The following is a 19169-nucleotide window of genomic DNA, read 5'->3' as shown; positions in this document are numbered from 1 at the left end:
AATTCCCTTGTGTGTAATTGTGAGACTATTTTGTCACTCCAGGGCTGTTTAAATTTATTCCTATAGCTTAGTTTTGATGTCACAGGCACTACCGCACTACAGGCAGACTTCATTTTATTGTGCTTCACTTTATTGCACTTTGGAGATACTGTATTTTTTACAGATTGAAGGTTTGTGGCCACCTTGAGTTGAACTCAAGTGTGTAGGCATCTTTTTTCTAACAGCATTTGCTCATTTCATGTCTCTGTGTCTACTTTTGGTAATTCTTAAATATTGCTTTTTTTAAACAGATTACTTATTTACTTTCGGCTGTGCTAGGTCTTTGTTGCTGCGGAGGCTTTCCTCTAGTTACAGGGAGCAAGGGCTACTCTAGTTGCAGGGCATGGGCTTCTCTTTGTTGTGACTTCTTTTGTTGTAGAGCATGGGCTCTAGAGCACGTGGGCTCAGTAGCTGTGGCTCCTGGTCTCTGGTGGTGGTGGTTGTTCAGTTGCTCAGTCATGTCTGAGTCTTTGCAACATCGTGGTCTGCAGCACGCCAGGCTTCCCTGTCCTTCACTATTTCCCTGAGTTTGTTCAAACTCATATCCATTGAGTCAATGATGCCATCCAGCCATTTCATCCTCTGTCGCCTCCTTCTCCTCCTGTCTTCAGTCTTTCCCAGCATCAGAGTCTTTTCCAGTGAGTCAGTTGCATCAGGTAGCCAAAGTGTTGGAGCTTCAGCTTCAGCATCAGTCCTTCCAGTGAATATTTATGGTTGATTTCCTGTAGGACTGACTGGTTGGGTCTCCTTGCTCTCCAAGGGACCCTCAAGACAAGACACCCTGGTGTCTTGTCCAGCACCACAGTACAAAAGCATCAATTCTTTAGTTGGACCATCTTCATGGTCCAACTCTCACAACTATACATGACTACTGGAAAAGCCATAGCTTTGTTAGCAAAGTGATGTCTCTGCTTTTTATTTGTTGTCTGGGTTTGTCATAGCTTTTCTTCCAAGGAGCAAGCATCTTTTAATTTCATGGCTGCAGTTACCATCTGCAGTAATTTTTGAGCCCAAGAGAATGAAATCTGTCACTGTTTCCACTTTTTCTTCATCTGTTTATGAAGTGATGGGACAAGATGCCATGATCTTAGTTTTTTTAATGTTGAGTTTTAAGCCAGGTTTTTCACTATTTCTTTCACTTTCATTAAGAGGCTCTTTAATTCTTCTTTGCTTTCTGCCATAAGGGTGGTGTAATCTGCGTATCTGAGGTTGTTGATATTTGTCCCGGCAATCTTGATTCCAGCTTGTGATTTATTTCTTATGAATCACCCAGCATTTCTCATGATGTACTCTGCATATAAGTTAAATAAAGCAGGGTGACAATATACAGCCTTGACATACTCCTTTCCCAATTTTGAACCCTCTCTTGTTCCATGTCCAGTTTTAACTGTTACTTCTTGACCTATACACAGGTTTCTTAGGGGACAGGTCAGGTGGTCTGGTATTCTCATCTCTTTAAGAATTTTCCAGTTTGTTGTGATCCACAGAGTCAAAGGCTTCAGCATAGTCAGTGAAGCAGAAGTAGATGTTTTTTGAAATTCCCTTGCTTTTTCTATAATCCAGCATATGTTGGCAGTTTTATCTCTGGTTCTGCCTTTTCTAAATCCAGCTTGAACATCTGGAAGTTCTTGGTTCACGTACTGCTGAAGTCTAACTTGAAGAATTTTGAGTGTAATCTTGCTAGCGTGTGAAATAAGTGCAATTGTACAGTAATTTGAACATTCTTTGGCATTGCCTTTCTTTGGGATTGGAATGAAAACTAATGTTTTCCAGTCCTGTGGCCACTGCTGAGTTTTCTAAATTTGCTGACATATTGAGTGCAGCACTTAACAGTATCATCTTTTAGGATTTGAAATAGCTTTGCTGTAATTCCATCACCTCCACTAACTCTGTAGTGATTCTTCCTAAGGCCCACTTGACTTCACACTCCGGGATGTCTGGCTCTGAGTGAGTGACCACACCATTGTGGTTATCTGGGTCATTAAGACCTTTTTTGGTACAGTTCTTATGTGTAGTCTTAATAGTTGTGGCCTATGGGCTTACTTGTACCGTGCACAGGATCTGGTATCTTCCCAGATCAGGGATTAAACCTGTGTTTCCTACATTGGCAGGAGGATTCTTTACCACTGAGGCCCCAGGGAGACTCGATTCTTGCAATATTTTAAATCCTCTACCAGCACAAAGATTATGACTTATTGAAGGTTCTGATGATGGTTAGCATTTTTTTTAGCAATACAGTGTTTTTAAATTAAGATAGATATATGCATTGCTTTTTAGACATAATGTTCTTGCACATTTAGTTGACTATAGGATAGTGCAAACATAACATTTATTTGTGCTGGGAAACTGAAAATATTTGTATGACTCATTTTATCACAAAATTTGCTTTATTGTGGTGATCTGGTAGGAATCTGCAGTATTTCTGAGGTATTCCCATACTTAACACTTGAAAAGAAATTGATGGGATTGAGCAGATGAGCTCCTTTATAAGGATTTGAAGATTACAAGTTTGGGCATCAAGACGTAAAAGATATTTAGAAATGTAGCTGTCAGTGATTTGCTGCTTCATTGATTGGGTTGCTGGAAGTTGATTAAGTTTGTAGAGGTAAAGTGCATTTGCTAAATACTAATGATAAGAATCTGTTCCATAGAGTTGATCTGTGAAATTGTAATTTCACTGTTATTGGTAGTAATATATTTATTAATCTACTTGAACAGCATATGATAGAAGAACTAGAATATAGGCCTTTAATTTTTTGTCATTTTTGTTTGTAAGTTTCAGGCCAAGTAGCAGTTAGTCCCATGGTATAAACCAATGCTACTCAAATGACAGGTTCACGGTGAGGTAACACTTGCATCAGAATGTAAATCAGTGTATTGCATCCTTCACATCACAGAAAGTTTTGCTGTATAAAAATGTCAGTTGCACCAAGCAGTGTTTTTTGTAACATAATTGATTTACATTCTGCTTCAAGGTTCTTGGCTCCTGTTGGATTGCTGTTGTGACCAGGTCCAGCCCATCTGTAGCTCATACTTGGAGGAGTACTAGTATAAACAACTCATTTCATAAGTGAATGCTTTATATGTTTTCTGATTACACTGTTTGGATTGGATTGGTTTTAATGGACCTTGCTGCTGCTGTTACCTTCTAATGCCCTACAGAGCAGGTAGACCTAATGAAACAAGTAAGGGATTTGGAGTCCTGGCTGTGCATTTTTTCACCTGAATGGTGGTGGACAAAATAACATCTCTGAATCTGTTTCATCCTGTGCAAAATGAGGATATAATTCCTATGTTCCCATGTTGTGAAGATTGAGTTACGGTTTAAGAAACCACTTTAAAAATTCTAAATTGTAGTTAAAATGATATCATCTATACTGACAGTTTTCAAAATTTGACCTCTTTTTCTCTGCCTAATGCCTATTGCTGAGAGTGAGGGAGTTGTTTGTACTAGTAAGAAATATACTTTCTTTAAGAAATTTAAATATTGTTGCTTGACTATTATGAACCAGACCCTGGTAAATAAATAAAATTTAACAATTGTTTCTTCACATTTTATACTAATGCTTGACTCTTATAATAAATGAAAAGAAAAATAGTTCTATAAGTCTCATAAGAAAAAACAATGATCATCTGCCCTATTCCTCTGAACCTAGGATTCTTGCTTCTCTAAGACCGTTCTTTCAGTATCTTTAACTCCTTTTTTTTTTTTCTTTTGGCATTCTCCTCTTATTTCTAAATAACATTTTATGGCATATTCTAAAGTTTTAGTCTTAGCTATTTATCTAATAGGGCTTCCCAGGTGGCTCAGTGGTAAAGAATCCACCTGCTAATGCAGGAGATATGGGTTTAATACCTGAGTGGGGAAGATCCCCTGAATTAGGAAATGGCAACCCACTTGCCTGGAGAATCCCATGCACAGAGGAGCTTGATGGGCTACAGTCCATAGAGTCGCAGAGAGTCAGACACGACTGAAAGACTTAGCACAACACTAAATTTGTGGGTAAATCTAAATGTATGTTGACTGTATATAACAAGAGCTTTCAGCCTCCTGGTGTCTTTCTGTCTAAAGTTAGTATTCTGTGCTTTGCTTTATAGAATTTATTCTTGAACTCGCATAGATTTTTGTTCAATATTTTTAGATTCCAAGGTTCTTGTAACTTGTTAATTTTTTGTGAGGTTTTTTTTTTTTTCCTGGTAAAAAGGGTTAGGAAGAATAAGTGAGATAGAGCAAATTTTCATCTAAACCTAGAAATTTTAGAACAATTGCTTATTTTTATTTTTTTGGAAGTGTTATAAATTATTAAATAATTAGGTATTTGACTTCCTGAGAAGTTGTATAATTGAGAACGTGTCTTTACAGATAAGTACAAAGGTTATTTTCTATTTTTATGTTTCAGGGTAATTGTTTCAATGCTAATAATGAAACATACTACCACCTCTCTGCTTTTAGATTGGAATGTTGCGTCAGCAGGTAGAAAAACATGAAAAAGTCAAGCAAGAGATGGCCATGGAGTATAAGCAAGAGTTAAAGAAACTACATGAAGAAGTAAGATTTTAATTCTATTATATATTGTATAATTCTGTCTCTTCAGCCTTGAGAATTTTGTTAATGAGCTGGTTTCTACTTTATAAAGTGGATGTATATATTCCATGGAAGATATTGGGGTAGAAATCTTTCTCTATTCTTAAACCCAGAATTTTGCCTTTTATATATTTGATATTACCTACAACAGTGATTCTAAAATATGTTTCTTGGTTGAGTATCTGAAAGAAATAGAGCTATTTTTGTATAATACCATGAAATGCTGATACCAAAAGCTTACGTTAAATGTTTTATTTTTGAGTTGAGTCAGTAGATTTTAAATAATGGAAGATTCAAAGGTTTCAGAAGCATTTTGGGATAGATTAGAAAGGTAAGAAAATTCTACCAGTTAACTGAATTGTTTTCTTCAGATTGGCAAAAAATACTTTTTATTCAATTCCGAAGCATTCCTTTCCTGCATAGTGAATATCAGTGTTCCACTGGGGAATGCTTCAAGAACCACAGGCCTGGAGAAAAGAAAAAGAGTGTTTATTTGCTGCTTTTATTGTGAGGATGGGTTGTGGGGTCCCTAAGTGCAGGGCTATTGTATATTATAATAAAAAATTAGACCTTTGTTTTATTTATTAAACTTTTTCTTTATTTTTTGACTTTTTTTTTTCTGGTGTTTACTTTATGTAGTTTTGAGTTTTGTATTTTATCTAACATGCTCTCTATTTTCTGGGATGGTAGTTAGCTCTACTTGTGCTTTCATAATGCCAGTTTGTTTTATCAGCACTGTTTACACATTCTTAAATTTTAAGTCTAGAAATAACTGTGTTTACAGTTAAGCAGACTGAAGAGAAGCTATGAAAAGCTACAGAAAAAACATGTAAGAGACTTCAGAGGAAATGCCAAAAATCACAGGGAAGATCGGTCTGAAATTGAGAGGTTAACTGGAAAAATAGAGGTATGTTCATAGTCCTGATTGGCTTGTAGTGATTGTCAGCCTTCATGTAGGAAAACTCTGTTTCTAATAGTGCTATTTCATGAAGCCAATTTTCTCTCACCTGCAGGACTACCACTGAGCTATTTCAAAGGTGGGAGGCTGTCCTGTCATCATCTGGTTCCCTGTGGTTACTAGCTGTCAGTAGTTCTCAAGAGGGTGGTGCCATCCTTTGAGGGCATTGGAAATATTTGAGGCATTATTTTGGTTGTCAGATGACTGGGAGTGAAACTGGAGAGTGGGGCACAGGAACCAGGGACACCAAACATAACTGGGCCTATCCCACACAGGAGAGACCTATTGTACCCCGAACGCCAGCACTGAGAAACACTGATAGCAGCTCCTGGCTGTCCTCTGTGGGTGTTGTCTTTGTTTTATTTATCACCTAACAGAGGGGCTTAGTAAGTGTTGAAGGTATGTGGCTTTTTTATACACAGTACTTTGCATATCAGATTATTTATTCTTAGTTCCCATTTAGATATAATAAGTCACTAGCCTCCCTCTTTGCTGACTAAGTTTTTGTTAAGTTTGAGTAACTCCATGATTATTGCATATCTTGATTCCCCAGAGGAGTTAAGGAAGTTGAGACAACACCACCAACAACAGCATGGGGCTGTTACTTTTTCCCCGTTGAATCCACCACTCCTCTCCTCTGTCTATGCTCTTGGTTCTCAAATGTACCTAAGTGTTAACCAGGGTCCTCTTTAGTCTCCCAGAGATTCTGATCCAGTAGCATAGCATGTGAGCTAGGACTCTGCATTTTATCTAGCTTCCCCAGCTGATGTTAATTTGAGAAACATTGTTTAGCATCTTTGTATGATTATTTACAATGTTTCTACTCAGAGTGACCTGTCACCCACTAATACTGTTATATTATTACTACCTAGAATTTTAATTTCTACTTTTAATATTTTTTTACATCTCAATATTTTTCTGTTTAAAGAGCTTAGAATCAGATTTTGCTTTCTCTCCAGCTTTCTTCACTGGTACCTGGGTTTTTGTACAAAACCCCTCATGTTCTTATTCCCCGTTACCGCTTCCAGACCATTCTGTTTTCTTTGTACCTCAGAGTCTCCATCTTTGATTTTCATGTCATCAGCATATACCACCATCCCTGGTGGCTCAGTGGTAAAGAATCTGCCAGTCAACATAGGAGACTCAGGTTCCATCCCTGGGTTGGGAAGATCCTTTGGAGAAGGAAATGGCAATCCATTCCAGTATTCTTGCCTGGGAAGTCCCATGGATAGAGGATACTGGCGGGCTGCAGTCCATGGGGTCTCAAGAGTCAGATACAACATAGTGACTGAACGACAACAACAGCAACGTACATACCGGCAAATTAGTCATCTTCTGATCCCTGACTGCTCCCCTGGTTGACTATCATTCTCTCCAACATTGCTCTTACCATAATTCTTGAGGATTTCGGTATCCACAAGGATGATCCTTATAATACTGTGGTCTTTGGTTCATTGGTGTTCTTTCCTCCAGAGATATTTTGACCTCCTGTCTGTCTCTTTTCCCTTTTCCCATTGCGGTTCCTTAAGTGTTGTCACTAGCAATACTTGCAACCCTCCAAGAATCACATTTTTAAGCATCTCGTTCTTTCTGACTACCATCCCCGTCTTTTCAGCTTGCTCCCTCTTATTCCTAATGCTTGATAATCACCTGATTCCCCATTCCTTAAAGTGCTTGGATCCGGCCACTTGTCCCTGCTCCATACCTACCTCATGTCCGCACTCACCACTCCTTACCCAGCTTCTATCCCATGGTTACACTCTTTATATTCCCCTTCCATTCCTGTGCCCTCTCTTTTTTTGTTGTTGTTCAGTAGCTCAGTTGTGTCCAACTCTATGTGACCCTATGGACTGCAGGGCTTCCCTGTCCTTCACCATCTCGCTGAGTTTGCTCAACCTCATGTCCACTGAGTCAGTGATACCATCTAACCATCTAATCCTCTGTCGTCCCCTTCTCCTCCTGCCCCCAATCCCTCCCAGCATCAGAGTCTTTTCCAATGAGTCAACTCTTCACATGAGGTGGCCAAAGTACTGGAGTTTCAGCTTTAGCATCATTCCTTCCAGAGAAATCCCAGGGCTGATCTCCTTCAGAATGGACTGGTTGGATCTCCTTGCAGTCCAAGGGACTCTCAAGAGTCTTCTCCAACACTACAGTTCAAAAGCATCAATTCTTCGGCGCTCAGCCTTCTTCACAGTCCAACTCTCACAGCCATACATGACCACAGGAAAAACCATAGCCTCGACTAGACGAACCTTTGTTGGCAAAGTAATGTCTCTGCTTTTGAATATGCTATCTAGGTTGGTCATAACTTTCCTTCCAAGGAGTAAGCGTCTTTTAATTTCATGGCTGCAGTCACCATCTGCAGTGGTTTTGGAGCCCAAAAAAATAAAGTCTGACACTGTTTCCACTGTTTCCCCATCTATTTGCCATGAAGTGATGGGACCAGATGCCATGATCTTAGTTTTCTGAATGTTGAGTTTTAAGCCAACTTTTTCCTCTCCTCTTTCACCTTCATCAAGAGGCTTTTTAGCTCCTCTTTACTTTCTGCCATAAGAGTGGTGTCATCTGCATATCTGAGGTTATTGATATTTATCCCGGCAATCTTGATTCTAGCTTGTGCTTCTTCTAGCCCAGTGTTTCTCATGATGTACTCTGCATATAAGTTAAATAAGCAGGGTGACAATCTACAGCCTTGACGTACTCCTTTTCCTATTTGGAACCAGTCTGTTGTTCCATGTCCAGTTCTAACTGTTGCTTCCTGACCTGCATACAGGTTTCTCAAGAGTCAGGTCAGGTGGTCTGGTATTCCCATCTCTTTCAGAATTTTCCACAGTTGATTGTGATCCACACAGTCAAAGGCTTTGGCATAGTCAATAAAGCAGAAATAGATGTTTTCCTGGAACTCTCTTGCTTTTTCCATGATCCAGTGGATGTTGGCAATTTGATCTCTGGTTCCTCTGCCTTTTCTAAAACCAGCTTGAACATCTGGAAGTTCATGGTTCACGTATTGCTGAAGCCTGGCTTGGAGAATTTTGAGCATTACTTGACTAGCGTGTGAGATGAGTGCAATTGTGTGGTAGTTTGAGCATTCTTTGGCATTGCCTTTCTTTGGGATTGGAATGAAAACTGATCTTTTCCAGTCCTGTGGCCACTGCTGAGTTTTCCAAATTTGCTGGCATATTAAGTGCAGCACTTTCACAGCATCATCTTTCAGGATTTGAAATAGCTCAACTGGAATTCCATCACCTCTACTAGCTTTGTTCGTAATGATGCTTTCTAAGGCCCACTATTTTGTCTCTAGTTCCTTTCCTTCCATTTTTCTTACACTCACTCAGTAAGCCTTTCTCTCCTCTGCAGAAGCTATTGGCATGGAGGTCACCAGTGAATTTGCATTACTGAAGCCTGTGTCCACCCTCATCTTCCATATCCTGTCTGCAGCATTGGACTCAGCTGGGTTTGGCTTTCTGGATTTGGCTTGGAGAACAATTGTACTTTCCTGGGTTTTCTCCTACCTTGTTTGCCACTCCTTCTCAATTATTTTTTCTCCCCAACCTTTTGTCATCGGAGCACCCTACAGCTGTGTTGTAGTACCTCTTCTTTTTTCTGTCGAGGCCACTCCCTTGGTGATACCATTCAGTCTCATAGTTTTAAGCACTGTGTTGCTGCTGCTGCTGCTAAGTCGCCTCAGTCGTGTCCAACTCTGTGCAACCCCGTAGACGGCAGCCTACCAGGCTCCCCAGTCCCTGCGATTCTCCAGGGAAGAACACTGGAGTGGGTTGCCATTTCCTTCTCCAATGCATGAGAGTGAAAAGTGAAAGTGAAGTCACCCAGTCGTGTCCAATTCAGTGACCCCATGGACTGCATCCTACCAGACTCCTCTGTCTATGGGATTTTCCAGGCAGGAGTACTGGAGTGGGGTGCCATTGCCTCCTCTGTAAGCACTGTGTATATGTTGATAATTCCTATATTCCTATATCTAGTCTTGACTTTTGGCTACAGAACAATTTCCAACTTCCCATTTCACATCTCCATACGGTATCTAAAGCTGTCTCAAACTTGACATGTCTGAAATACAGGCCCTGACTTTTTTCTACCTCATCTTCCAGCACCATTTCTGTTTTAGTTAATGTAATTCCATTCCTCAGATGGCTGAAGCCTAAAAGCCTTGGAGTCACCCATGATTTCTCTTTTCTCAGCACAACATCCAGAATGATTCTGTTTGGTTTAAGTTAAATCATGTTCTCTCCTGTACATAAAGTTATAGTAGTTTCTCCTAAAAGATGAAGTTATCATAATGACCTACAGAGTCTCACTGCCTGTTAACTCTGACCTTTCCCTTCCTTTTTTTTCCTTTTTACTCACTCCCCCCCAGCCACACCAAGCTTCTTGCTCATCCTTGAACATGACAAGATGCTTCCACATCAAGGCCTTGTACTTCTCAGAATAGTATAACTTTATCTCCATCTCCCTGGTGTTTACTTTCATGTTACTCAATCTAACCACTCCTTTTGCAAACTGCAGCCACCAACTCTGAGTACTCCATGCTCGATTTTCTCCAGAATGGGTACAGTAGGCTCTCTGTATCTATGGTTTTGCATCCGTGGATTTAACCAACTGTGGATCTAAAATATTCTGGGAAAAGCAAAGTCCAGAAAGTTCCAAAAAGCAGACCTTGAATTTGTTATGCACAAGCATTTACATTGTATTTATAGTTATTTACACAGTGTTTACATTGTATTAGGCATTATAAGTAACTTAGAAATGATTTCAAGTCTGTGGGAGGATGCACATTAGTTACATATGAATAACATAGCATTTCTTATAAGGGACGTGATCATCTGTGGATTTAGTAACCACAGAGGTCTGGAACCAGTCCTCCACAGATACTGACAGATGACCGTATTGCTATCTAATTACTGTACAATAATGTGTTGCCTGTCTCCCTCCAAGTGAGTGGGGCTAGAATTTTTTTTTGTTGTTGTTAAATATTGTATCCCTAGCACTAGAACAGTACCTGGAATATATGTGATAGAAACAATGAGTAAGTGAACAGTAATTACCTTAAGCTTCAAGTTGCACAATCAAGAAAATGAGCCCAATATTCATGAAAACGAGGCAAATCAAAGGGAAAGGAAACTCTGGGGTTGAGACTCTTGGAGGACAGTGATAGAAAGACTGAGTTTCCTTTCCCTTTGATTTGCCTCGTTTTCATGAATATTGGCCTCATTTTCTTGATCGTGCAACTTGAAGTTATTATTGATCCATCATTAATTTTGAACTCTTTGGCTTTGGGTTATAGATATCTGTTAAAATTTAATACAGATATTTTTTATTATTCATGTCTTTATAGTTCTGTTGAAATAATAAAAATTTGGATATCAAAGGATACTGTGTTAACTGAATCTGTCTGGTTCCTGAATTTTAGACTCTGATGAGAATTGGGCTCCCCAGGGATTTATCTGACCATTTGTTTGAATCTGTTCAGTTCCCGGGTTTGGATATCAAGAATTTGGGTAGTGAGTGATAAGTATAATCATATTTTGAAATTTTCATTATCTTAACATCAGTTTTCTGAAAAATCACTAAAAAATTATAACAACCCTTAGGTGGCAGCAGATCTTTGAAAATCATCTTGAATCCAGTGTTTAGTATCTGTGTTTCGTACTCTTCACCATTAGTGTGTTAAATTTAGAAAGACAGATATCCAGAGGCACAGTATGTAAGGAATTTAGTATTACTCTACAGTTCTATCAGTTAAGTGAGTAATGGGGCTCCTGCTGTGGAAAAAGGTGCATGTGTACCCAGGGACCTGGGGAAAAATTAAAGTAAAAGTGAATCTGGAAGGTGGTGACAGCGAGGGGAAGCACTTAGAAGTTAAGTACCTTAATTGCCTCTTCAGGAATTTCGTCAGAAATCACTGGACTGGGAGAAGCAGCGCTTGATTTATCAGCAACAGGTGTCTTCTCTGGAGGCACAAAGAAAGGCTCTAGCTGAACAATCAGAGATAATTCAGGTAAGTTTAAGACATTTTTTGGAATAATGAGAGGCAGAGAGGTTTCTATTAAATTTGAACCAGCTTGAAAAATGCAGCGTTGTGTGCTCACCGTGCTCACCCTGTCCTCACACCCACTGCTCTTTGCTTGCTGCTTTCCTTCACTGGTTCCTTCCTCCCTCACTCGGGCTCTTTCTTGTTCTCTCAGTCTGTCACTGACTTGCTTTCTCCTGCTCACTCCACACTTTGATTTTACTCTCCCTTCCTTTCTCTTTCTACCTCTGCTCTCTGTCTCCTTTTCCATTTCTTTCTGGCTCTGACTTACTTATTCAGGCTGTTTCTGGCTCTTGCCTTCGCCCCACTTCTGTCTGTGTCTTGTTCCATCTCTGATAGTTGGGGGTGCCTTAGCTGAGGTCCTCAGCCAGGGAGCTTCGGCCAGTCAGCCTGTTTGAACACAAATACTGAAAGATTCATGCTAACAAAAAGCAGTATCTTTGTGGGAACAGAAACACTTTTTACAACATTACTAGAAACGTTTTAAATGAAGAACTGATGGCTTAAGCAAAACAAAAAATTAGCTACCTAATTTAGGAGTTTTCTTCATGGAACATATTCAGTTTGTTTGCTTTTTCAATTAAAAACCAAGATCAAAAGGGAAGTGAACATAGAAGGTAATGAATATTTATGACCGTGGGGTTAGAGAGAGTCAGATAGGACTTAGTGACTGAACAACAACAACTGCAATGTGCTAGACACTGTCTCAACGCTTCTTCTGAATGTAGTTATCCAGAATATGTAATTATATGTTGTCTGTTTAATATCATGATAATTTGTCAAGGTTGGTAGAAATCTCAGTTTTATAGAAGAGGGAATTACCAGAGAAATTAAGAAGAGCTAGAGGGACGAATTAAAAAAGGTAAACAATCTGCATTATTTGCTGCTCCAAATCTTAGTAATATATTGGCTTTTAATCATCTACCCTCAAATATCAGTGGGCTAGTAAACTACCATGAATGGCTCTGCTGTTAGTGACTCCACTCAGAATGGTACAAGAGGCCCACAGCAATCTAAAGGATCAAAATTATTTACTAGGCTGCAGCAAGCTATGCAGCCAGAGTGGGCCAATAAAATCCTGAAAGTGTAGACCAGAGGTTTTTTTATTTTTACCTGAATGCTAAAGCACTGTACAAACATAAATAGCTATAAGATATTATAGGCTTCAGGTTGGCAAAAAAGAAAATTGAGTCCTAGTTTTTAAGTTCTCACTTATTCTTCTATGTAGTATGCTTATTGTTGATCGTAGATCCTTTTTTTTAATTTGCTATTGTGATTACTCAACATAATTAAAGCTTCATTGTTAGAAAAAATGAGATTTTTATTTACTATAATTCAGCTAGAGCTAGAGTAAGAAGGCTTTAAAAAGCCAACATTTGTTTTCCGTATTTGAACTCTTCTGATAGTTTTGTTTAAACTAAAACTGCTCTGATTAAGGAAAAACTGTTACTTTTATGTCTTTCTCCCTTAGCAGTACTCGCTGGTCCTCATTTAAAAAAAAAGTTCTTAAAAGAAATTTCTATATACCCATTACCCAGCATTAATAGTTATCATTTTGCCAATCTTAAATATTAGTGGTAAAAAATATTAAAACATATAGTTTTAACCATTTTAAAGAGTACAGTAGAGTATTAACTGTATGTCCATTTTTGTGTAACAAATCTCTAAAACTTTTCAACTTACAAGAGTAAGGCTCTATATTCATTGAACAGCAACTCATTTTGCCAATTTTATTTCATTCTTCTCTACTTTTTTTGGCTGAAATATTGCAAAGCAAATTATAGATATTATCTTATTTCCCAGCAGGTTAGGACTTAAAAAAATTAAACATACCACTGCTATGTTAACAGACTAAAACACTTCTTAAATAATTTAATATCTAATCTTTTCAAATTTCCCAAGTTGTGTGAAATAATGTTTTGAACTCCACTTAAGGTTGAAACATTGTATTTTGTTGATAAGTGAATCATCATTGAACAATAAGAGTAGAAAACTTTGTAGATTGGATAAATGGATATCAATAGCCAAATGCATGCTAAGTGGCTTTAGTCATGTCTGACTCATTGCGACTCTATGGACTGTAGCCCACCAGGCTGCTCTGCTCATGGGATTCTCCAGGCAAGAATACTGGAGTGGATTGCCATGCGCTTCTCCAGGGGATCTTCCTGACCTAGGGATTAAACCCGTGTTTCTAATGTCTCCTGTGTTGGCAGGCAGGTTCTTTACCACTAGCGCCACCTGGGAAGCCCTTAACAGCCACTGCTGCTGCTAAGTCGCTTCAGTCGTGTCCGACTCTGTGCGATTCCATAGATGGTAGCTCACCAGGCTCCCCCATCCCTGGGATTCTCCAGGCAAGAACACCGGAGTGGGTTGCAATTTCCTTCTCCAATGCATGAAAGTGAAAAGTGAAAGGGAAGTCTCTCAGTCGTATACGACTCTTCGCGACCCCATGGGCTACAGCCCACCAGGCTCCTCCGTCCATGGGATTTTCCAGGCAAGAGTACTGGAGTGAGGTGCCATGCCTTCTCTGTTAACAGCCACACTTATACCCCAAATTTTAAAAAAAATGATAAATTTTTTCTTTTATATTTTTTAACATCTAAAAATGGAGTTCAGGGAATTCCCTGGCAGTCCAATGGCTAGTACTCAGTATTTTCACTGCTGTGGGCCTGGGTTCAACCCTGGTTCGATAACTAAGATCCCACAAGCTGCATGGTGAAAAAAAGAAAAGTGGAGTTCCGACTAACTTTTCACCCTTTGAGTCATATATTTGCTTGAGTTTTTTTGTTTTGGTCAGCTATTAAAATGACATAAAACATGTTCATTTTAGAAAACTGAGAAAATGAGAATTAAATAAAATAACTCATAATTTCATCCTTTAGATATTTACCATAATTAGCATTTGCATGTAAATTTCTTCTGACTTTTTCTGTGCTTGCGTGCAGTGTACATTGCATTCATGTACATTTGATAGGAAAAACTATATATGTGTGTATGGGAATGGAGGAATAGTTGTGAACTTAAAAAATTACTGGAAATAGCAAAAAGTTGATAATTGTTGAAGCTAGGTGATGAATGTTTAAGGGTTCATCATCTTATTTTTTCCATATTTATATACATTTGAAATTTTCCATGAAACATTATGTAAAAGTGCAAATTATTTGCTTACAATGTGACAGGCAGTATGCTAAGCATTTTACAATATTTTATTTAATTTTCACCAGTTAAAAATTTTCCTCTTTAAATAAGACATGTCAGCAAATATGAGTCATAATGATTGTATAGAAGCTTAGTTTACCATTAAATGCCTTAATTCATATAACCAATATTTTATTGTAGAATTTTTAGGTTTTTATTTTTTTCACTCTTAAGTAGAGCTTGGGTGAACATCCTTATTTAAATATTTAGGTGTTTATGTCCATTTATTTTCTTAGGAAATGGCCCTAGAAATAAGATTACTGCATCAAAGTAGTCATACATTCTTAAAGATTCTAATGCATATTGTCAAAGTACTCTTCAAAGATGTACTGATGCACACTTTCACCAGCGGTGTTTGAGAATGTATGTTTCCTCACACTTTCTCATTATTGAGCACTATTATTTATTTAAATATTTCTTTTAATTTCCCCTACTTTTAGGCTTGTCTTTGCCAATCTGATAGGTGGAAAAAAATGGTATCTGATTATTTAATTTGCATCTTTAATTATGAATGAGGCTGAACATTTTTTATCTACTTATGACTTTCCATTCTTCTGTAAATTATTTCTGTCCCTTGCTTATTTTTAAAGAATATTTATATTATACTATGAAAGAGCTCTTAATATATACATTGAATAGATTAACTCTTTGCTGTTTTGTTGCAATTGTGTGTGTTTTCCCAGTTTACCTTAATTTTGCCTAGTAATTTTTATGAAAATACAGTTGTTTTACAGACAATTTTTAGAATGGCTTAAGTCTGTTAATTTTTCTTTAAGGTTTTTATCTTTGCTGTCATACCATAAAGACTTACATAAGCCAAGATTTCTTCTAATGCTTTATAACTTCTTGTTAATAAATTTGATATGAAAATTCTTTTGGTACAAGGAATTTGATAGAGATCTATATTTTTTTCCAAATGGTTATCCACATAATTTGTTGTCTGTTACATTTTGAAAACTTTGCAGAATGATTCTGAAATTCATGTGGAAGGATAAATGAATGGTATCAGGCAACATTTTTTATGAGGGTGATGTTTGTTCTGTCAAATATTAAAATATATTAAATTTTAAAGTACAGTTGTTAAACAGTTGTAAGTACTTTATTAGATGCAAAGACAGAGTGATGGTTGTATAAACATAGGAAAACATCAGAATAATCACTAAAACATAAGGTCATTTCTGTTTAGAGGGCAAATAATCACTTGCTACTTTCCCTCCTGTCCAAATAATACAGTGAGCGAAAAGGAAACATTCAGGGAAGTCTTAGAGAACATTAAGACCATTTGAAAAAAATTAAAATTTTAAGCCAGCTCAGAATATAGAATATTTAGCTTATACATTGTATGTGAGAAAAGTAAAGCCTGCATTGTATATGTTTTCCTTTTGAAGTATTTAGATGGGCTGTGTGATATTGTTCAGATTTGAATATATATATTTTTTAAATTTTATTTTTAAACTTTACATAATTGTATTAGTTTTGCCAAATATCAAAATGAATCCACCACAGGTATACATGTGTTCCCCATCCTGAACCCTCCTCCCTCCCCATACCATCCCTCTGGGTCGTCCCAGTGCACTAGCCTCAAGCATCCAGTATCGTGCATCGAACCTGGACTGGCATCTCGTTTCATACATGATATTTTACATGTTTCAATGCCATTCTCCCAAATCTTCTCACCCTCTCCCTCTCCCACAGAGTCCGTAAGACTGTTCTATACATCAATGTCTCTTTTGCTGTCTCGTACACAGGATTATTGTTATCATCTTTCTAAATTCCATATATATGTGTTAGTATACTGTATTGATGTTTTTCCTTCTGGCTTACTTCACTCTGTATAATAGGCTCCAGTTTCATCCACCTCATTAGAACTGATTCAAATGTATTCTTTTTAATGGCTGAGTAATACTCCATTGTGTATATGTACCATAGCTTTCTTATCCATTCATCTGCTGATGGACATCTAGGTTGCTTCCATGTCCTGGCTATTATAAACAGTGCTGCGATGAACATTGGGGTACACGTGTCTCTTTCCCTTCTGGTTTCCTCAGTGTGTATGCCCAGCAGTGGGATTGCTGGATCATAAGGCAGTTCTATTTCCAGTTTTTTAAGGAATCTCTACACTGTTCTCCATAGTGGCTGTACTAGTTTGCATTCCCACCAACAGTGTAAGAGGGTTCCCTTTTCTCCACACCCTCTCCAGCATTTATTATTTGTAGACTTTTGGATCGCAGCCATTCTGACTGGTGTGAAATGGTACCTCATAGTGGTTTTGATTTGCATTTCTCTGATAATGAGTGATGTTGAGCATCTTTTCATGTGTTTGTTAGCCATCTGTATGTCTTCTTTGGAGAAATGTCTATTTAGTTCTTTGGCCCATTTTTTGATTGGGTCATTTATTTTTCTGGAGTTGAGCTGTAGGAGTTGCTTGTATATTTTTGAGATTAGTTGTTTGTCAGTTGCTTCATTTGCTATTATTTTCTCCCATTCTGAAGGCTGAATATTCACCTTGCTAATAGTTTCCTTTGATGTGCAGAAGCTTTTAAGGTTACTTAGGTCCCATTTGTTTATTTTTGCTTTTATTTCCAATATTCTGGGAGGTGGGTCATAGAGGATCCTGCTGTGATGTATGTCAGAGAGTGTTTTGCCTATGTTCTCCTCTAGGAGTTTTATAGTTTCTGGTCTTACGTTTAGATCTTTAACCCATTTTGAGTTTATTTTTGTGTGTGGTGTTAGAAAGTGTTCTAGTTTCATTCTTTTACAAGTGGTTGACCAGATTTCCCAGCACCACTTGTTAAAGAGATTGTCTTTAATCCATTGTATATTCTTGCCTCCTTTGTCAAAGATAAGGTGTCCATATGTGCGTGGATTTATCTCTGGGCTTTCTATTTTGTTCCATTGATCTATATTTCTGTCTTTGTGCCAGTACCATACTGTCTTGATAACTGTGGCTTTGTAGTAGAGGCAGAAGTCAGGTAGGTTGATTCCTCCAGTTCCATTCTTCTTTCTCAGGATCGCTTTGGCTATTCGAGGTTTTTTGTATTTCCATACAAAAAAGAAATAAAAGGAATCCAAATTGGAAAAGAAGAAGTAAAGCTCTCACTATTTGCAGATGACATGATCCTCTACATAGAAAACCCTAAAGACTCCACCAGAAAATTACTAGAACTAATCAATGACTATAGTAAAGTTGCAGGATATAAAATCAACACACAGAAATCCCTTGCATTCCTATACACAAATAATGAGAAAACAGAAAGAGAAATTAAGGAAACAATTCCATTCACCATTGCAACGGAAAGAATAAAATACTTAGGAATATATCTACCTAAAGAAACTAAAGACCTATATATAGAAAACTATAAAACACTGGTGAAAGAAATCAAAGAGGACACTAATAGATGGAGAAATATACCATGTTCATGGATTGGAAGAATCAATATAGTGAAAATGAGTATACTATCCAAAGCAATTTATAGATTCAATGCAATCCCTATCAAGCTACCAACAGTATTCTTCACAGAGCTAGAACAAATAATTTCACAATTTGTATGAATATATATTATATTTTTAAAGGCACCATTTTCCTTATGAAAAAAAGATGATCCTAACACAAATGTTAATCTACTGTCTTGGTAGAATTATCATATACTTAATTGAATTGGCTCAGGTTTACTGTTTAAAAGTTTATGATGACAGAGACACAGTAGTGATAAGGTCTTACTGGGAGCTATACCACTGATGGGCTGTCTTTCAAGATGTTTCTTTAGTGTAAATGCTGCAGAGCTGTTGTCTGCACTGACATATTTGGAGTTTACTCTAATGGAGAGTGTGGTAAAAATTGATGCATACAGTGGCATAACTTCATTTTGGGGTTCTTTGGAAAATTAAAAAAAGAACACTTGTTGCTTTGTATCATATTCTTCTCAGTAATCTCACTATATGGAAAAGTTATTTTCTTGAAGCCCAGGATTATATACCACAAAGGCAAAGGATGATTTGAATTTAGTCCCCAGTCCCCAGCCTTGTCCCTATTCTCACACATTAGCTGCCCACCCTTGGCTTTTATTTTTATCTCCATGACATAAATTACTTTCTTAATTATTTCTTTACTTTTAACCACCTCTGTTGTGATTTGTATTGTTGAAATAATTCCACCCACTCTACTAGAATGGTAAAGAATCTGCCTACAATGCAGGGGACCCATATTTGATCTCTGGGTCGAGAAGATTCCCCTGGAGACGGGAATGGCTACCCATTCCAGTGTTCTTGCCTGGAGAATTCCATGACTAAAAGAGCCTGGTGGGTTGCAAAGAATCAGACATGACTGAGCAAATAATGCACAC

At 37.8% G+C, this 19169-nt stretch overlaps 1 protein-coding gene across 9 annotated transcripts in view; it reads left to right on the top strand.

Annotated features, from left to right (window-relative positions):
- The window catches only part of CEP63 (centrosomal protein 63), a 77790-nt gene that overhangs the window by 24569 nt on the left and 34052 nt on the right, over positions 1-19169 (top strand). For all 9 annotated transcript variants that reach the window (XM_061421043.1, XM_061421023.1, XM_061421033.1 and 6 more), the window contains 3 exons: positions 4493-4588; positions 5409-5531; positions 11482-11595. In XM_061421043.1, coding sequence (XP_061277027.1) covers positions 4493-4588; positions 5409-5531; positions 11482-11595 — 333 coding nt within the window. The remainder of the gene's footprint in view (positions 1-4492; positions 4589-5408; positions 5532-11481; positions 11596-19169) is intronic.

Source organism: Bos javanicus, chromosome 1 (genome assembly GCF_032452875.1).
Source record: "Bos javanicus breed banteng chromosome 1, ARS-OSU_banteng_1.0, whole genome shotgun sequence".
Lineage (NCBI taxonomy): Eukaryota > Metazoa > Chordata > Mammalia > Artiodactyla > Bovidae > Bos > Bos javanicus.
Note: the sequence above shows the minus strand (reverse complement) of the source record. Positions and strands in the feature narration are given on the sequence as shown.